The following is a 19915-nucleotide window of genomic DNA, read 5'->3' on the forward strand; positions in this document are numbered from 1 at the left end:
ATCGCAGTGTGTAAAGTAGCCTTACTATCCTGTAGATATGTAAGAAACTCTCTTCAATCACTTTAAGATTAGGAAGCAGTGTGTTTTCGCTGTGTCCAAAACGCTGCATTGTACAGTGAAAGTATGGTGGATGGTATGTGTAGAAATCACCTGCCCACTCTGCTTCTTTTAGAAGCAGCTTAAACTTACATGTGGCACTGCTTCCCAAGCCGCAGCATGTGAATTTATCTTTGCGGAAACGGGAGAACACAGTGAGAATCCGATTCACCCAGAATCATGATCTGGTGCACGGACGCTGAGAAGAGAACCCTAGCATCTCCGGAAGAAGAATGACATTGTGTCTATTGTGTGCATTTTTCCTTTTATAGTATCTTCTGAAACCCTCTTCAATAACATATTTTGTGTATAATCCTGATGAAATCATTACATGACATTATTCTTTATGGTATGTTAAGAAATTTCAGATTTTATATCACTATTATGTATAATATTACAACTTTATTTCGAGGAGCATAACATTTATAAGCCCATGATATTTACCGCTGAAGTTAAATAATTTGTGAACAAACCTAACATTTCATCATATGGTACCCAAAAAGTTAAAGATAAATTCTAAAGTTTAGATATCTTAGAAATTGAAAAATAAACCCTATCCTGTTCAGAAGTGTCATCTACTGAAATTGAAGGAGGTGTATAATTACCAATAACTGTCGTAGGCTCACTCTCAGTTTTTTCTCCCTATAAACTGCTCAGCTCGGGACAAGTTCAGCAGACGAATAAGTTCAGGAAGTCTGGAGGAGGGGCGGTTTAAGAGCTGCTATAGGCTTCTTTGTTGTAAGGGAGGAAAGAGCATCTGCACAGAAACACATCACATATCTACGGAGCAACTTTCCTGTCCTCTGAAGATTTCACTGGATAGGCAGAAGAAGGAGATACTTTGTAGGATTTACAAAGGGACAAGCTTTAGGATCATGGAACTTAAAGTCATCCTAAATGCAGTTCTGACAAGACTCCTATTCATGCTTCACTCTGTAGTTGGAGTTTGGAGAGTTACTGTTCTAAAAAATGATAATATGTACTGGCTGCTGGCTCTTGTCAACCTTTTACTGTGTGTTGAGATGGTGCTGACTCTAAAACTTAAGAAAGGAAAGGGACTTAAATGGTGAGTCTCGAAACTTTTTATTATTTCCATCGTCTTTGGTGCATTTTCTTCTAATCAGATCCACTAATACCTTTCCGTCTTTTGTATCATGTTGTCATGACATCTTTGTGGATTTGCAAATGCTACTGTCTAATGATCAATTATCAGAGTGTACTAACAATGATGCTGCCATTGAGGAGCTTTCCGAAATGAATGGAACTGATCCAGAGTCCAACATGACCTCTACCTCTTAAAGTTAACTTGGAGTAATTTTATAAATACTTCTTAAAGTATACTTGTAGTAAGTTTATAAAATTATCTAAATGTATGGCGTATCTATATAAATGCAAAATACCGTACAGCACCACATGCAGTGTTATCAGATATGGAAGAGATGGTTTATTGCTTGGCACAATGTATTGTTTGCATTGGACTGTAGAGGAATCTATTACGTTAATGTAGTAGGAAGTACAAATAATGTATCCTTTAAACGTTAATTGACAAATTTAGGTCTGATGCTACTGTGTGAGATGAAATGTATTCTCACATAACATTATAGTATAGCAACCACATTAATAATGTATATACAATTCTTGGCAGTTTATATGAGCAAATCTTCCTCATGGTACAAAGACAGAATTTTTTTTTTTTTCATTTAAAGAGTCATCTCTCCTAAAATCTAATTGTATTTTGCATAGCATCCCAATTCTAGATCACTTTTTCATAGAACTCTATGTTGTGTTAAGGCCCCGTCACACACAACGAGATCACTAACGAGATTGTTGCTGTGTAGTTTCTGTGATGCAGCAACGATCTCGCCAGCGATCTCGTTATGTGTGACACCTACCAGCGATCAGGTCCTTGCTGTGAGATCGCCGGTCGTTGCAGAGTGGTCCGGACCATTTTCTTCAAAGGCGATATCCTGCTGAGCAGGACGCATTACTGTGTTTGATGCTGTGGGACAGGGTCACAGTGACTGCTGAGATCGTTATACAGGTTGCTACTGCGATCTGTATTGTTACTGAGTCGTTGGTAAGGTCTGACTGTGTGACATCTCACCTGCGACCTCCCAGCGACTTACCAGCGATCCTTATCAGGACATATAGTTGTCGGGATCACTGGTAAGTCGTTGTGTGTGACTGGGCCTTTATTCCTTTGTAATTCCTCTTAGAAGTTTACAAACAATTGACACTTGGGTGTTAAGATTTTGGAGGGCGTTTCTGCACATTCTGAGATTATTCAATCTCCGTGCTCACTACGGATGGAGAGACTCACCCTTTTGACAAGAGGTAAGGCAACTCCTACTTGTCAATTTATTAAAATCAATTCAGAAGGAATAACAGAGGAGCTATACAGCACAGAGGTTATGGGAAAAGTTTCTTGTTTCTCCACAGGGAATCCAAGTATTTACAGAAAAGGTGACAGATCCTGTTTAAGTTGCTTCTTGTGGTCTGCATGAAATGTTCTAGACTATGCTCCAGAAATAGCTTGATTCTAGACTATGCTCCAGGAAAAATAGGATGGATATGCTTTACGGGAAAAATTGTATGTGTTTGGGCAAGTACCTGACCAATTATCCTGCTGACATTATAATGGTTTATTATGGGTGAGGAGTAAGTAATATGCAATGTAAATAAAATAATGTTTAGTTTAGAGATCTGAGACATGAAAAAGAGTCATGTGTTTATTCACATGAATATCAACAGAAAAGCAGTGTGTTCAATTTATTTTGGGACAGTCATGGCTCTGTGAGCAAGCTAGGCTTATAATTATTTGGGGATTCTCCCAAAACCTTCTTTGAAAATACCCCGGATAAGTCTGGTGGCTTTTTTGAACCCCATGGTGCACAGGTTCTTAGGCATCTGCCCTGCTAGTTTCTGAAGTTTTTGGATCATACTTTATAAACTTCTGTTAGTAGCAGTTCACCACAGTTTATGGGGCTTTCTTAAGGCTTACTCAATGAAAGTGGCTCAAAAGGACCTCTGTCTCGCGGAGTACCATACCGTGACACACTTGAGTAGATGAATAGTTGGAGCCTGCTTGGCTGAGGACCGTACAGTCACGTTAATATAGGAAAGTGCTGAGTGACACTGCTTGCAACAAATACCAGCTTATTCCATATCTTTAAAAACAACATGTTCAGAATTTGCACTGACCACAAGTATATTTTTATAATTTTAGTAGTAAGTCATTTATTTTCTGTTCAGCTCCAGCATTGTGTGCAGTTTCACAGCCAAGAGAAATTACAATGCTTCTATTCATCTTATGTGTCTTTCTGACTATTTTACATCGGTTTTATAAATCACAGCTGTAGTGTCACGTCGCCACCATGTCACATTGTAGATAATTATAAATCATTGACATTCACTTTTTGGACAGATGCACTCATATATTCAAATAACTAAAATTAATTTCTTTGTTTACGGTTTTCTCTAGTGTTAAGTACAACTTGCAGTGGCATAGCTTTATAGCAGGGGTCACCAATCTATTAGCTCGGGAGACACAGTCAGTCCGCGTTCTCATGATGTGTGGCTCGTGGCTGTCTGCCAGCTTAGTGTGTTTGTACCAGGTCTAGCAAACAATTATAAAAGCAGGTGTTCTGATGCTGTCTTTTGTGAGTGGCCCTCCACAGAAGAGCAGATCTGGATTTGCAAATACTGCCCTTGGATGTATAGAGATAAATTAAGCATGGTAAGCTGGAAATAGATGATACTACATGTCAGAGAAGATGCTTGAAACTGGATGTCATAGTGTGGTGGGAGTGCTTGATGTGATAGTGGTGGGAGTGCTTGATGTGATTATGTGGTCAGAGTGCTTGATGTGATAGTGTGATCGGAGTGCTTGATGTGATAGTGTGATCGTAGTGCTTGATGTGATTATGTGGTCAGAGTGCTTGATGTCATAGTGTGGTGGGAGTGCTTGATGTGATAGTGTGATCGGAGTGCTTGATGTGATAGTGTGATCGGAGTGCTTGATGTGATCATGTAGTGGGAGTGCTTGATGTGATAGTGTGGTGGGAGTGCTTGATGTGATAGTGTGGTGGGAGTGCTTGATGTGATAGTGTGGTGGGAGTGCTTGATGTGATAGTGTGGTGGAAGGGCTTGATGTGATAGTGTGGTGGAAGTGCTTGATGTGATAGTGTGGTGGGAGTGCTTGATGTGACAGTTTGGTGGTAGTGCTTGATGTGATTATGTGGTCAGAGTGCTTGATGCGACAGTGTGGTGGGAGTGCTTGATGTGATCATGTGGTGGGAGTGCTTGATGTGACAGTGTGGTGGGAGTGCTTGATGTGACAGTGTGGTGGAAGTGCTTGATGTGATAGTGTGGTGGGAGTGCTTGATGTGATCATGTGGTGGGAGTGCTTGATGCGACAGTGTGGTGGGAGTGCTTGATGTGACAGTGTGGTGGGAGTGCTTGATGTGACAGTGTAGTGGGAGTGCTTGATGTGATCATGTGGTGGGAGTGCTTGATGTGACAGTGTAGTGGGAGTGCTTGATGTGACAGTGTGGTGGGAGTGCTTGATGTGACAGTGTGGTGGGAGTGCTTGATGTGATAGTGTGGTGGGAGTGCTTGATGTGATAGTTTGGTGGGAGTGCTTGATGTGACAGTGTGGTGGGAGTGCTTGATGTGACAGTGTGGTGGGAGTGCTTGATGTGACAGTGTGGTGGGAGTGCTTGATGTGATCATGTGGTGGGAGTGCTTGATGTGACAGTGTGGTGGGAGTGCTTGATGTGACAGTGTGGTGGGAGTGCTTGATGTGATAGTGTGGTGGAAGTGCTTGATGTGATAGTGTGGTGGGAGTGCATGATGTGATAGTGTGGTGGGAGTGCTTGATGTGACAGTGTGGTGGGAGTGCTTGATGTGACAGTGTGGTAGGAGTGCTTGATGTGATCATGTGGTGGGAGTGCTTGATGTGACAGTGTGGTGGGAGTGCTTGATGTGACAGTGTGGTGGGAGTGCTTGATGTGATCATGTAGTGGGAGTGCTTGATGTTACAGTGTGGTGGGAGTGCTTGATGTGACAGTGTGGTAGGAGTGCTTGATGTGACAGTGTGGTGGGAGTGCTTGATGTGACAGTGTGGTAGGAGTGCTTGATGTGACAGTGTGGTGGGAGTGCTTGATGTGATCATGTAGTGGGAGTGCTTGATGTGACAGTGTGGTGGGAGTGCTTGATGTGATCATGTAGTGGGAGTGCTTGATGTTACAGTGTGGTGGTGTCACGCTCCCCGGGTCCCCTGTGCTGCCCTCCGGCTCACCTGTCACGCTCCCCGGGTCCCCCGTCTCGCTTCCCGGTTCCTTGGTCCGGTCACCGCCGCTCCCCGCTCTCCAGCACCCCTTGCCAGCGCGTCCCCAGCGTCCTGGTCCCCGCACCCGGCGTCCGTTGGCTTCACAGCCCCATCCTGGCCCTGCTGCTTCCTCCTCGCAGCTTCCTGCTCTGGCTTCTGGCACTCGGGCCGCGCGCATGCGCATTAGGGCGCGCGCGCGGTCATTGACCCTTTCTTAAAGGGCCAGCGTCCATTAACAGGAAATGATGCAAAACAGGTACAGGGTATAAAGGGGGTTTATGTCCAAGGGGGCGGGGCCTGATCTTCGTGTTTCTTAAGCTAGGAGTCAGGTCTCCTGGTGTATATGTGTATATACTCACCTATCTCTCTTGTAGAGCCGTGCCTGCCTCGCCATCCGGTCCAGACCGAATCCCGAACCCCGAACGCAGTCCATCTGCCATCCTGACAGTCCGTACCATCTCGGATCCCTGCGGTGACCTGTCATCTCGCTCCAAAGGTTCCGGACCCCGCCTGACATCTTCTCGGCTTCCGAACCTGAGCTGCCTCACCCAGACTACCACCAGTGACTCCGTAGTCCCAGGGACTTCTCCGTTATACTCCTGTGCACGGACTGTTCTGCTGCCTATAGTGCTCCAGCTACCGGACCCCTTACCACCATCTAGGAGTTCGGCCCAGTGGATCCACCTCCTGGGTCTGCCCGTCCACCTGGCCCTGACAGTAAGATCAGGCCATGGATCCCGCTGCAGCACTAGCAGCCGTACAGGAGGAACTCCAACGCCAGCGTGAGACTCAGACCCGCATGCTGCAATTTATGTCTTCTGTGGACGCCCGCCTGAACACGCTACAAGCGGCAGTCACGTCTTCAGCATCCCGGGCCTCCACTAGTCAAGCCACGGCTCCAGCTCCCGTGGCGACTTCTTCAGATACTTCCAGACTTCGTTTGGCCTCACCACCCCGGTACGCCGGAGACCCCAAGACCTGCAGGGGATTCTTAAACCAATGCTCCCTCCATTTCACGCAGCTGCCGCATTTGTTTGCCTCTGATCAAGCCAAGGTCGCCTTCATCATGTCCCATCTAGAGGGTGAGGCACTGGCGTGGATGAACCCCTTGTGGGAGAAGGGGGATCCTGTGACCACGAACATCCAGGACTTCCTGCAGGCATTCCGTGGCACCTTTGATGAGCCCGGACGCGCCTCCGCGTCTGCTTCGTCTCTTCTCCGGCTGCGTCAGGGGACTCTGACGGTGGGCCAATACGCAATCCGGTTTCGCACCTTGGCTTCGGAACTCGGGTGGAACAACGAGGCCCTAACCGCCGCCTTCTGGGAAGGACTCTCGGGGCGAATTAAAGATGAGCTGGCGGGTCGTGACGTACCGACCACCCTGGATGCCCTGATTACCCTAGCGACTCGAGTGGACATCCGCTTTCAGGAGCGATCCAAGGAAGTGTCCCGTGAGAGACGACTGGTACGGCATTCCTCTCCTCCGCAGAAGCCCGCCGTACTTCAGTCTTCGACAGCTGGGGTCCCCCTCCACGAGCCCATGCAGATCGACAGAGTGCGGCAGTCTGAACAACGTAGAGCTGAGCGGCTCGCCAAGGGCCTCTGCTTTTACTGCGGAGAGGACACACACCTGCTACACTCCTGTCCTGAGAGGCCGGGAAACTCCAAAGCCTAGGGTTGGTAGGAGAGGCCACCCTAGGTGCTGGGACTCTCTCAGACCCGGTTACATGGACTGTGCAAGTGACAACGGGAGAGACGCGGTTCACGGCTGAGGCATACCTCGATTCCGGGGCAGCAGACAATTTCATCCAGCAGGCCACGGTGGACAAGTACCAGGTGCCTGTTACTCCACTTGACAAGCCCCTCGTGATTGCCTCTGTGGATGGGAGACCCCTCTCTGACACCATCTCCTGGATCACCAAGCCGGTGGAACTGCGTATCGGTGCCCTGCACACCGAGAACATCGCTCTCTACGTCCTCCCACACATGTCCCATCAAATCCTGCTGGGACTTCCCTGGTTGCGGACACACGAACCATCAGTCAGCTGGGGCACTGGCGAAATCACCCGATGGGGCTCTTCGTGCCATGAGAAGTGCCTGAAGACCATACAACCCATCCGACGACCTCCGGTTCCAGAGAACCTACCGGGGCTGCCCTCGGCCTATTGGTCCTTTGCAGACGTCTTTGATAAAAAGGAATCCGAGGTACTTCCGCCACATCGTCCCTACGATTGTGCCATCGACCTGCTCCCTGGAACTACACCACCTCGAGGACGGATATATCCATTGTCTCCAGCCGAAACAAGGGCCATATCTACTTACATCACAGAGAGCCTGGCAAGGGGATTCATCCGGAGATCCTCCTCTCCTGCTGGAGCAGGTTTCTTCTTTGTCAAGAAGAAAGAGGGCGACTTACGCCCATGCATAGACTACCGGGGTTTGAATCAAATCACCGTAAAAAACAAGTACCCTCTGCCGCTCATCCCTGAATTGTTTGACCGGCTTAGAGGAGCTCGTGTGTTCACCAAGCTGGATCTTCGGGGTGCTTACAATCTGGTCCGCATCCGCTCTGGGGACGAATGGAAGACCGCGTTCAACACTCGCGATGGGCACTATGAATACTGCGTGATGCCCTTCGGCCTGTGTAACGCCCCAGCCGTCTTTCAAGAACTGGTGAACGACGTCTTCCGGGACCTTCTTTACCTCTGTGTGGTAGTATATCTGGATGACATCCTTGTCTTCTCTCCGGACCTCCAGACCCACAGAGAGAACGTGCAGCTGGTTCTACAAAGACTGAGAGAGAATCGTCTGTACGCGAAGTATGAGAAGTGTGTCTTTGAGCAGTCTTCTCTCCCCTTCCTGGGGTACATCATCTCTGATACCGGACTGCAGATGGATCCAAAGAAGGTCTCCTCCATTCTCAACTGGCCTCCTCCTTCTGGACTGAAGGCAATCCAACGCTTCCTGGGATTCGCCAACTACTACCGCCAGTTCATCCCTCATTTCTCGGCTCTGACTGCTCCTCTCTCCGCTTTGACCAAGAAGGAGGCTAATCCAAAGGACTGGTCACCTGCGGCCGACGCCGCGTTTGGCTCGCTGAAGCGGGCATTTGCCTCCTCTCCTGTACTTCACCGTCCGGAGTTAAACCGCCAGTTCACCTTGGAGGTGGATGCCTCCTCCTCAGGAGCCGGAGCAGTGCTCATGCAGAAATCCTCCTCCGGGAAGATGGTGACTTGCGGATTCTTCTCCAAGAGCTTCTCAGCGCCTGAACGCAACTACATCATCGGTGACCGAGAGCTCTTGGCAGTCAAACTGGCTCTGGAGGAATGGCGCTACCTTCTGGAAGGAGCAGTGTACCCCGTTATCATTTACACGGACCACAAGAACCTGGAATACCTGCGGTCTGCTCAGCAACTGAACCCACGGCAAGCCAGGTGGTCCTTATTCTTTGCCAGGTTTGATTTCCAGCTCCATTTCTGACCCGCGGACAAGAATGTACGCGCTGATGCCTTGTCCAGGTCTTTCATGCCCATGGAGCAGGAGGAGGAGACTACCCAACCCATCATCTGTCCTAGCAAAATCATTCCGGTGGCCCCTGTCACCCTGGCCCACATACCGCCCGGGAAGACCTATGTCTCTGAGACAGACAGGCAAAAAGTGTTACACTGGGGTCATGCCTCGAAAACAGCCGGTCATGCTGGTCAGAAGAGAACATGGGGTGCGATTGTACGCCATTACTGGTGGCCATCCCTTCGCACGGACGTCGCTGCTTTTGTCTCTGCCTGCTCCTCTTGTGCCAGGAACAAGACGCCCAAACACCTGCCATATGGCCGTCTTCTGCCTCTGCCGATACCTTCAGTTCCGTGGCAACACATAGCGATGGATTTTATTACAGACTTGCCATTGTCCTCCGGACACACAGTCATATGGGTCGTGGTGGATCGATTCTCTAAAATGGCTCATTTCGTCCCTATGGCTGGATTGCCCTCTGCTCAGGAACTCGCGGACGCCTACATACATCACATCTTCCGCTTGCATGGCTTTCCATCTCACATCGTATCCGATAGAGGAACTCAGTTCACCTCCCGCTTCTGGAGGGCTCTCTGCAACCATCTGGGAGTGACTCTGGACTTTTCATCTGCATACCATCCTCAGTCTAATGGCCAAGTGGAGAGGGTCAATCAAATACTGACCTCTTTCTTACGTCACTATGTCAACGCCCATCACGACGACTGGTCCACGCTTCTTCCTTGGGCTGAATTCTCCCATAACCACCACGTCAGTGAGTCCTCCTCCAGCTCTCCCTTCCATGTCGTTTACGGACTTCAGCCCTCCGTCCCATTGCCTGTATCATCTTCTTCGGATGTCCCTGCTGCTGATACTGTAGCCCGTGACTTTGCAACCATTTGGGACTCTGTCAAGGCGTCCCTTGGGCGTGCTTCCCTGCGGATGAAAAGACACGCAGACAAGAGACGTCTGGATCCTCCGTGTTTCTCTCCTGGAGATCTAGTCTGGCTTGCATCCAAGTACGTCCGATTGAAGATACCATCCTACAAGCTGGGTCCTCGCTACATCGGGCCGTTTAAAGTCCTCAACAAGATCAATGAGGTCTCCTACAAGCTACAGCTCCCGGCCACGATGAGGATACCCAACTCATTCCACGTCTCCCTGCTCAAGCCGGTTGTCCTGGGTCCCTTCTCCGCTGCTGCCAGTTCGGCTCCTCCTCCTATAGCCGATGACGACATCTATGCGGTAAGGGATATCGTGGCCATGAAGACCGTACGGGGTCGACAGTTCTTCCTGGTGGACTGGGCAGGGTATGGTCCTGAGGATAGGTCCTGGGAGCCCCGGGAGAATGTGGGTACTCCGCTGATCCGTGCCTTCCTGTCCCGGTTGCGGGGAGGGGGGCGTGGGGGTGGGGTACTGTCACGCTCCCCGGGTCCCCTGTGCTGCCCTCCGGCTCACCTGTCACGCTCCCCGGGTCCCCCGTCTCGCTTCCCGGTTCCTTGGTCCGGTCACCGCCGCTCCCCGCTCTCCAGCACCCCTTGCCAGCGCGTCCCCAGCGTCCTGGTCCCCGCACCCGGCGTCCGTTGGCTTCACAGCCCCATCCTGGCCCTGCTGCTTCCTCCTCGCAGCTTCCTGCTCTGGCTTCTGGCACTCGGGCCGCGCGCATGCGCATTAGGGCGCGCGCGCGGTCATTGACCCTTTCTTAAAGGGCCAGCGTCCATTAACAGGAAATGATGCAAAACAGGTACAGGGTATAAAGGGGGTTTATGTCCAAGGGGGCGGGGCCTGATCTTCGTGTTTCTTAAGCTAGGAGTCAGGTCTCCTGGTGTATATGTGTATATACTCACCTATCTCTCTTGTAGAGCCGTGCCTGCCTCGCCATCCGGTCCAGACCGAATCCCGAACCCCGAACGCAGTCCATCTGCCATCCTGACAGTCCATACCATCTCGGATCCCTGCGGTGACCTGTCATCTCGCTCCAAAGGTTCCGGACCCCGCCTGACATCTTCTCGGCTTCCGAACCTGAGCTGCGTCACCCGGACTACCACCAGTGACTCCGTAGTCCCAGGGACTTCTCCGTTATACTCCTGTGCACGGACTGTTCTGCTGCCTATAGTGCTCCAGCTACCGGACCCCTTACCACCATCTAGGAGTTCGGCCCAGTGGATCCACCTCCTGGGTCTGCCCGTCCACCTGGCCCTGACAGGTGGGAGTGCTTGATGTGGTAGTGTGGTTGGAGTGCATGATGCAAGGTTATCTATGAGGGTAAGGTGGTAATCTCTGGATGAAAGTATACTGCCTCAGCATGATTTCTTTTGGAAATCTTTGGTTGGCAAAATACTGGTAATGGCAGCTCTGGATGTTACTATTCTTCTAGGGGGCAGGAGCTGAATGTGAGTACTCAAAAGGAGTCTTGATGTGGCTCACAACCATCTCTCAGAGCTGAATGTGGCTCTCAAGGTAATGGTTGGTGAGCCCTGCTTTATAGGGTGCAAGTGACCCGATCATAACGAGGTGTTTTTTGTATCTCCATTAGAACTCCTTTTGATGTAAATGGAGAGAATAGGGATTGTGACCATGTACTCTTAGCCCGCTCACCATGTGTTGTTGGGGTCATGGGAACCCCATTTTCAACATAGGTCTAAGTGACAGAGGTTGGACTTATATCTATTGGATATTTATATCATATATCAATATTGTATTTAATCAGAAGACCCATTTCCAACTGAAACAGAGTTATCCTCTTTAAATATCATACAAGTCTGGTGGAACTCTTGCCTATAGGAAAAATAGTGATCCCATGACTTCCTTTTATCCCTAATACCGGGGCAGACATATAATTGGTGAAACCTGTGCGGCCGAACATGGGCCCAAGAGATAAGGGCGCCCATTTCTACTTCGACAACAGGTGTAATTGTGTATTTCGAAGAGCTTTTGGGCTGCTAAATGCCCATATACTATTCTTGCACAAGGGCCCTCTTCTCACTTTGTCCGCCAGTGCCTGAAAGACTGTAACATCAAAACTCAATGGATTGATGGTTACACACTATGAAGTAGATATCTCTTTGATAGGTAACAGGTAAATTTATTTGTACATATGTTCAACATGTTGATGAATAAACCACGTAATAGGTGAAATTATAACATATCACTTGCTGAATTTTAGAGGAAAATCCCATGATATAGCTGGAAGATATTACCTGCAAAGTCATATGCTCATTAACCCCTGCAGTTAGCCCCGAATGCAGCATGTGAACACAGCCTAAAACTGCTATCACCTGTCGTCATGCATTGCTGTCTATAATTTCAATAATAACTTCCTGTGCAGATTGCTAATGTAACTTACTTCTCTTTCTGTAGGTTGTTTTTACAATCCCCCCTTCTAAAAATAACTTAATGCTTTGAAAGCATGCTGTATACATTCATAAATGTTGCACAAAGTATAAGACGTTAAGCCCAGAAGTCCTTATCAGTCCATCCATTATATAGCATTTAGTCATGCTACTAAGCAGTAGATGGGAATACATATATCATATACATAAATAACAGCAGAATTATCCGCAGCGCTCTCCTACCATATGTAGATTGACTTCATCTTAATTGTTCTTTCAGCTTCACACAAGAAAAAAAAAGAATTTTCTTTCATTCTTCAAGACACTTGTAATTACCAAAGAAGGATAATGTGTGTTATCATCCTTCATCAGCTCTTCCCATTTCCACATTTAGCTAGACCCGCAGACATAGAGATTAGTGATGAGCGAGCATGCTTGTCACTACTCGGTACTCGCACGAGTATCACTGTACTCGGGCTGCTCGGCGGGGACCGAGTAATCTCGCGATACTCGTGCTGTACTCGTGGTCTTCATTTCTGCATGTTGGCGCTCTTTTGAGAGCCAGCCCTCATGCAGGGATTGGCTGGCAGACCACTGCAATGCCACAGCCCTGTTAGTTGTGGAATTGCAGTGATTGGCCGGCCTGCACAGCGTCACCGAGCCTTTATATCGGCCGGCGCGCTGTGCTCTGCTCACAGCTATTCTGACAGTGAGTGTAGGGAGAGTGTCGCTGATTCAGGGAAAGCTTTGCGGCCCTTTATAGCTTTTTCAGTTGCAGGGCTGCAAACAGTGTGACCAAAAGTCCTTCTCAGGACTATTCTAGTTGTATACAGGCAGGCAGGGTATAGCCAGGTCGGAGTACAGTAGCAGAGTCCTTCTCAGGACTATTGTTGCTATATACAGGCAGGGTATAGCCAGGTCTGAATACAGGCTAGTGACCAAAAGAGTCCTTGTCAGGACTATTGTAGCAGTATACAGGCAGGCAGGCAGGCAGGGTAGTGGTGACCGTATACCAGCCTTCATATCTGGGGCTGGTGTACACAGTGTAAAACAGTCCAGATAGTGTCTGACTTGTCTGTACTGTAATTGTCGCTCCCCAAAAAAACCTGTTAGGTTATTATTGCGTCCGTGCTTGGTTTTTAAAACCGCACGTGTGTGCCTGTTGGTGGCAGCGTACAGGTGCACTGGTGTGCGTTTACCAAACTATTATATAACGCACAAGTGTAGTGTATAATACACGTCAGTCAGCAGTGGCTGATAGTGTCAGAGTTCTTAATTTTTGCTCCTAAAACCTGTGTTAGGTTATTATTGCGTCCGTGCTTGGTTTTTAAAACCGCACGTGTGTGCCTGTTGGTGGCAGCGTACAGGTGCACTGGTGTGCGTTTACCAAACTATTATATAACGCACAAGTGTAGTGTATAATACACGTCAGTCAGCAGTGGCTGATAGTGTCAGAGTTCTTAATTTTTGCTCCTAAAACCTGTGTTAGGTTATTATTGCGTCCGTGCTTGGTTTTTAAAACCGCACGTGTGTGCCTGTTGGTGGCAGCGTACAGGTGCACTGGTGTGCGTTTACCAAACTATTATATAACGCACAAGTGTAGTGTATAATACACGTCAGTCAGCAGTGGCTGATAGTGTCAGAGTTCTTAATTTTTGCTCCTAAAACCTGTGTTAGGTTATTATTGCGTCCGTGCTTGGTTTTTAAAACCGCACGTGTGTGCCTGTTGGTGGCAGCGTACAGGTGCACTGGTGTGCGTTTACCAAACTATTATATAACGCACAAGTGTAGTGTATAATACACGTCAGTCAGCAGTGGCTGATAGTGTCAGAGTTCTTAATTTTTGCTCCTAAAACCTGTGTTAGGTTATTATTGCGTCCGTGCTTGGTTTTTAAAACCGCACGTGTGTGCCTGTTGGTGGCAGCGTACAGGTGCACTGGTGTGCGTTTACCAAACTATTATATAACGCACAAGTGTAGTGTATAATACACGTCAGTCTGCAGTGGCTGATAGTGTCAGAGTTCTTAATTTTTGCTCCTAAAACCTGTGTTAGGTTATTATTGCGTCCGTGCTTGGTTTTTAAAACCGCACGTGTGTGCCTGTTGGTGGCAGCGTACAGGTGCACTGGTGTGCGTTTACCAAACTATTATATAACGCACAAGTGTAGTGTATAATACACGTCAGTCAGCAGTGGCTGATAGTGTCAGAGTTCTTAATTTTTGCTCCTAAAACCTGTGTTAGGTTATTATTGCGTCCGTGCTTGGTTTTTAAAACCGCACGTGTGTGCCTGTTGGTGGCAGCGTACAGGTGCACTGGTGTGCGTTTACCAAACTATTATATAACGCACAAGTGTAGTGTATAATACACGTCAGTCAGCAGTGGCTGATAGTGTCAGAGTTCTTAATTTTTGCTCCTAAAACCTGTGTTAGGTTATTATTGCGTCCGTGCTTGGTTTTTAAAACCGCACGTGTGTGCCTGTTGGTGGCAGCGTACAGGTGCACTGGTGTGCGTTTACCAAACTATTATATAACGCACAAGTGTAGTGTATAATACACGTCAGTCAGCAGTGGCTGATAGTGTCAGAGTTCTTAATTTTTGCTCCTAAAACCTGTGTTAGGTTATTATTGCGTCCGTGCTTGGTTTTTAAAACCGCACGTGTGTGCCTGTTGGTGGCAGCGTACAGGTGCACTGGTGTGCGTTTACCAAACTATTATATAACGCACAAGTGTAGTGTATAATACACGTCAGTCAGCAGTGGCTGATAGTGTCAGAGTTCTTAATTTTTGCTCCTAAAACCTGTGTTAGGTTATTATTGCGTCCGTGCTTGGTTTTTAAAACCGCACGTGTGTGCCTGTTGGTGGCAGCGTACAGGTGCACTGGTGTGCGTTTACCAAACTATTATATAACGCACAAGTGTAGTGTATAATACACGTCAGTCAGCAGTGGCTGATAGTGTCAGAGTTCTTAATTTTTGCTCCTAAAACCTGTGTTAGGTTATTATTGCGTCCGTGCTTGGTTTTTAAAACCGCACGTGTGTGCCTGTTGGTGGCAGCGTACAGGTGCACTTGTGTGCAATTTCCAGAAACTTTGATATAACGCACAAGTAGTGAATATACACGTCAGCAGTGCACAGCATTGCAAAATGCGCAAGGGCATTGGCAAGGAACAAGGAAGTGGACGTGATGGTGGTGCAGGCAGAGGCCGAGGTCGTGGGCAAGCTCTAATTTCGCCACAACAAAGGGCCACATCTAGTCGCTCGCACGTCCTGTCCCAAATTCTTGGGGACCGCAGCAGTACACCGCTCTTGAACCAAGACCAGTGTCAACAGGTTGTTAGTTGGATAGCGGATAATGCTTCCAGTCAGATTGGCACCACCACAAACACTCTGTCTTCCACACGGTCAAGTGTCAGTAGCCGTGATACTGCACCGCACATTTCTGAACCTGATCCTCCTTCCTACCACCAGGCTGAGTACACGTCCTCCTCGGACATTAATGATCCCACACTTGGACACTCGGAAGAGCTGTTCACGTTTCCATTCACACATTCTGGCCTCTCGCCAGCTCATATTGAAGTGGGTCATGAGGAGATCGTCTGTACAGATAGCCAAATATTTGAGCAGCCACGTTCTCACGAAGTTGGCAACGTGTCTCAACAAGTGGTGGACGATGATGAGACACAATTGTCAGCAAGTCAGGAGGAGGAGCAGGGTGCGGAAGAGGAAGACGACGTGGTGGATGATCCAGTAACTGACCCAACCTGGCAGGAGGATATGCAGAGCGAGGACAGCAGTGCACAGGGGGAGGGAGGCGTAGCATCACAACAGGCAGTAAGAAGCAGGGTGGTGGCCCCAGGCAGAAGTCAGGCAACCGTTCCCCGTAACAACACGACGACACAAGGTGCCTGTACAAATGTTAGGTCTTCACGAGTCTGGCAGTTTTTTAAGTTGGATCCAGATGATTCAAAAAAGGCCATTTGCAACACCTGCCGTGCCAGCATCAGCAGGGGTACCAAAACTAGCAGCCTGACCACCACCAGCATGATCAGGCACATGTCAGCCAAGCACCCGACTTTGTGGGAAGTACAACAGAGTCGAGGAGCAGTGCTTGCTGATGTCACTGCTACGTCTTCGCTGGTTGTGCATGCGAGCCAATCCTCTGTCCATGCTGCCTGCGAACAAGCCTCCTCCACTCCTGCACCTGCAGTTGCCTACGCAGAAAGAACACCATCATCAAGCACGTCCTTGTCCCAGCGCAGCGTTCAGTTATCCATTGAGCAAACCTTTGAACGCAGGCGCAAATACACTGCCAACACCCCACATGCCACAGTTCTAAATGCTAACATTTCGCGACTGCTTGCGCTGGAAATGTTGCCTTTTAGGCTGGTGGAGACAGAAGCATTCCGTGACCTGATGGCGGCAGCTGTCCCACGTTACTCGGTCCCCAGCCGCCACTATTTCTCCCGGTGTGCCGTCCCCGCGTTGCATAACCACGTGTCACAAAACATCACACGTGCCCTGAACAACGCTGTTTCACCCAAAGTCCACCTAACCACAGACACGTGGACAAGTGCTTGTGGGCAAGGCCGCTACATCTCGTTGACGGCACACTGGGTTAATATTGTGGAAGCTGGGACCCAGTCTGAGCGAGGGACGGAACACGTCCTTCCCACACCAAGGTTTGCAGGCCCTACCTCAGTCAGTGTTTCACCCACACTCTACAGCTCCGGAATGTCATGCTCTTCAGCCTCCTCCTCCTCCTGCGCATCCTCATCCACTGTGCCCTCCACACCAGTCACAAGCTGGAAGCACTGCAGCACTGCCTCGGCGAAGCGGCAACAGGCTGTGCTGAAGCTAATCTGCATAGGTGACAAACCCCACAATGCAGAAGAGCTGTGGACAGCTCTGAAACAGCAGGCAGATCACTGGCTCACACCTCTGAACCTAAAGCCAGGAAAGGTCGTTTGTGACAATGGCCGGAACCTGGTGGCGGCTTTGAGGCGAGGCCAGCTGACACATGTTCCATGCGTGGCCCATGTGCTCAACCTCGTGGTTCAGCGGTTTATAAAGTCATACCCAGAGCTGTCTGATCTGCTGGTAAAAGTTCGCCGCCTGTCTGCACATTTTCGAAAGTCACCTACTGCTTCAGCCGGCCTTGCCGGCTTTCAGCGCCGTTTGCATCTTCCGGCTCACAGACTGGTGTGTGATGTCCCCACGCGTTGGAATTCAACTCTGCACATGTTGGTCAGGATATGTGAGCAGAAGAGGGCAGTTGTTGAGTACCTGCATCACCTAAGCCGTCGGGAAATGGGTCAAACTCCACACATAACACCTGAGGAGTGGAGATGGATGTCAGACCTATGTACCATCCTCCAAAACTTTGAGGACTCCACCAAGATGGTGAGTGGTGATGACGCCATTATTAGCGTCACCATACCGCTACTCTGCCTTCTAAAACGGTCCCTGCTGAAAAACAAACATGATGCATTGCAGGCGGAGCGCGATGAGTTGCAGCAAGAAACAGTAGTGGGTGTGGGTGATAACACACAGCCCAGCCTCGTCTCATCACAACGTGCAGTGGAGGACTATGACGAGGAGGAGGATGAAGACATGGAGCAACTCTCCGGCCAAATTGAGGATATGACATGCACACCAGTCATATCCTCGATTCAGCGTGGCTGGCCAGAGGACAGGGTAGATGAGGAGGAGGAGGAGGAGGAGGAGGAGGAGGACAGCATGTTCAGTCATCTTGTTGGTCAGGCTACTGAAGTCCTGGCTGTTAAGAGTCTGGCGCACATGGCTGACTTTATGGTAAGCTGCCTGTCTCGTGACCCTCGCGTTAAGAACATCTTGGCCGACAATCATTACTGGTTGGTAACACTGTTAGACCCACGCTACAAGGAGAACTTTTTGTCTCTTATTCCCGTGGATGAGAGGTCAACCAAAATGCAGCAGTTTCGGAAGGCCATACTCACGGAAGTAGGCAAAGCATTCCCCTCACAAAACGCTAGCGGCATAGGTCAGGAATCAGTGGACAACCGAGGCGTACAGCCGAGAGAGGCACAAGTCCAATCCGCCAGAGGTAGGGGAACAGTCTTTAAGATGTGGGACAGTTTTCTCAGCCCCTCACGTACCACAGCCCCTGAGGTGCGGGGTAGTGCCACAAGAAATCCTAAGTTTGCCCAGATGCTGAAGGAGTACCTTGCAGATCGAACAACTGTACTCCGACATTCCTCTGTGCCTTACAATTATTGGGTATCCAAGCTGGACACGTGGCATGAATTGGCTCTCTACGCCTTGGAAGTCCTGGCCTGCCCTGCTGCTAGCGTTTTGTCAGAGCGTGTTTTTAGTGCCGCAGGTGGAATCATTACAGATAAACGCACCCGCCTGTCAACTGAAAATGCTGACAGGCTGACTCTGATAAAGATGAACAAGGGTTGGATTGGGCCAGACTTCACCACACCACCAGCAAATGAGAGCGGAATTTAAAGTTTGCCATGTACCTCCACTCACCCATGGGTACACTTCTCGACTTTGGATAATCGCTGGACTGCTCCTCCTTCTCCTCATGCGCCATCATGATGACCGTTACAATAGTTAGGTCTTTGTTTCAGGTATACCCCCAGTGGTAAATTTTTTCGCCCATTCTTTGCAGAATGGACATTACAACGACAGGAGACCCGCTCCTTTGCAATGGGAACAATGTTTTGAGGCCCTCATGCACGTCTCTACCCAGGGACAACGTGTAGCCTCCCAATTTTTGGCTGCCCTGCCTAAGGGCTATACTATAATACACCCACTTCCTTAAAATGGACACTTAATGTTTTGAGGCCCTCATGCACGTCTCTACCCAGGGACAATGTGGAGCCTCCCAATTTTTGGCTGCCCTGGCAAAGGGCTATACTGAAATAGACCCACTTCCTTACAATGGGCACTTCAGGTTTAAAGGCCATCATGCACGTCTCTATCCAGGGACAATGTGGAGCCTCCCAATTTTTGGCTGCCCTGCCTAAGGGCTATACTATAATACACCCACTTCCTTAAAATGGACACTTAATGTTTTGAGGCCCTCATGCACGTCTCTACCCAGGGACAATGTGGAGCCTCCCAATTTTTGGCTGCCCTGGCAAAGGGCTATACTGAAATAGACCCACTTCCTTACAATGGGCACTTCAGGTTTAAAGGCCATCATGCACGTCTCTATCCAGGGACAATGTGGAGCCTCCCAATTTTTGGCTGCCCTGCCTAAGGGCTATACTATAATACACCCACTTCCTTAAAATGGACACTTAATGTTTTGAGGCCCTCATGCACGTCTCTACCCAGGGACAATGTGGAGCCTCCCAATTTTTGGCTGCCCTGGCAAAGGGCTATACTGAAATAGACCCACTTCCTTACAATGGGCACTTCAGGTTTAAAGGCCATCATGCACGTCTCTATCCAGGGACAATGTGGAGCCTCCCAATTTTTGGCTGCCCTGCCTAAGGGCTATACTGAAATACACCCACTTCCTTAAAATGGACACTTAATGTTTTGAGGCCCTCATGCACGTCTCTACCCAGGGACAATGTGGAGCCTCCCAATTTTTGGCTGCCCTGGCAAAGGGCTATACTGAAATAGACCCACTTCCTTACAATGGGCACTTCAGGTTTA

At 49.0% G+C, this 19915-nt stretch overlaps 1 protein-coding gene across 1 annotated transcript in view; it reads left to right on the forward strand.

The window, feature by feature from the left end:
* Positions 1-761: 761 nt before the first annotated feature.
* The window catches only part of TMEM26 (transmembrane protein 26), a 121057-nt gene continuing 101903 nt past the window's right edge, over positions 762-19915 (forward strand). Inside the window, exon 1 of the mRNA XM_075352342.1 lies at positions 762-1162. Within this exon, the coding sequence (XP_075208457.1) occupies positions 972-1162 (191 nt within the window). The 5' untranslated portion in view covers positions 762-971. The remainder of the gene's footprint in view (positions 1163-19915) is intronic.

The sequence above is a fragment of the Anomaloglossus baeobatrachus genome, chromosome 5 (assembly GCF_048569485.1).
Source record: "Anomaloglossus baeobatrachus isolate aAnoBae1 chromosome 5, aAnoBae1.hap1, whole genome shotgun sequence".
NCBI lineage: Eukaryota > Metazoa > Chordata > Amphibia > Anura > Aromobatidae > Anomaloglossus > Anomaloglossus baeobatrachus.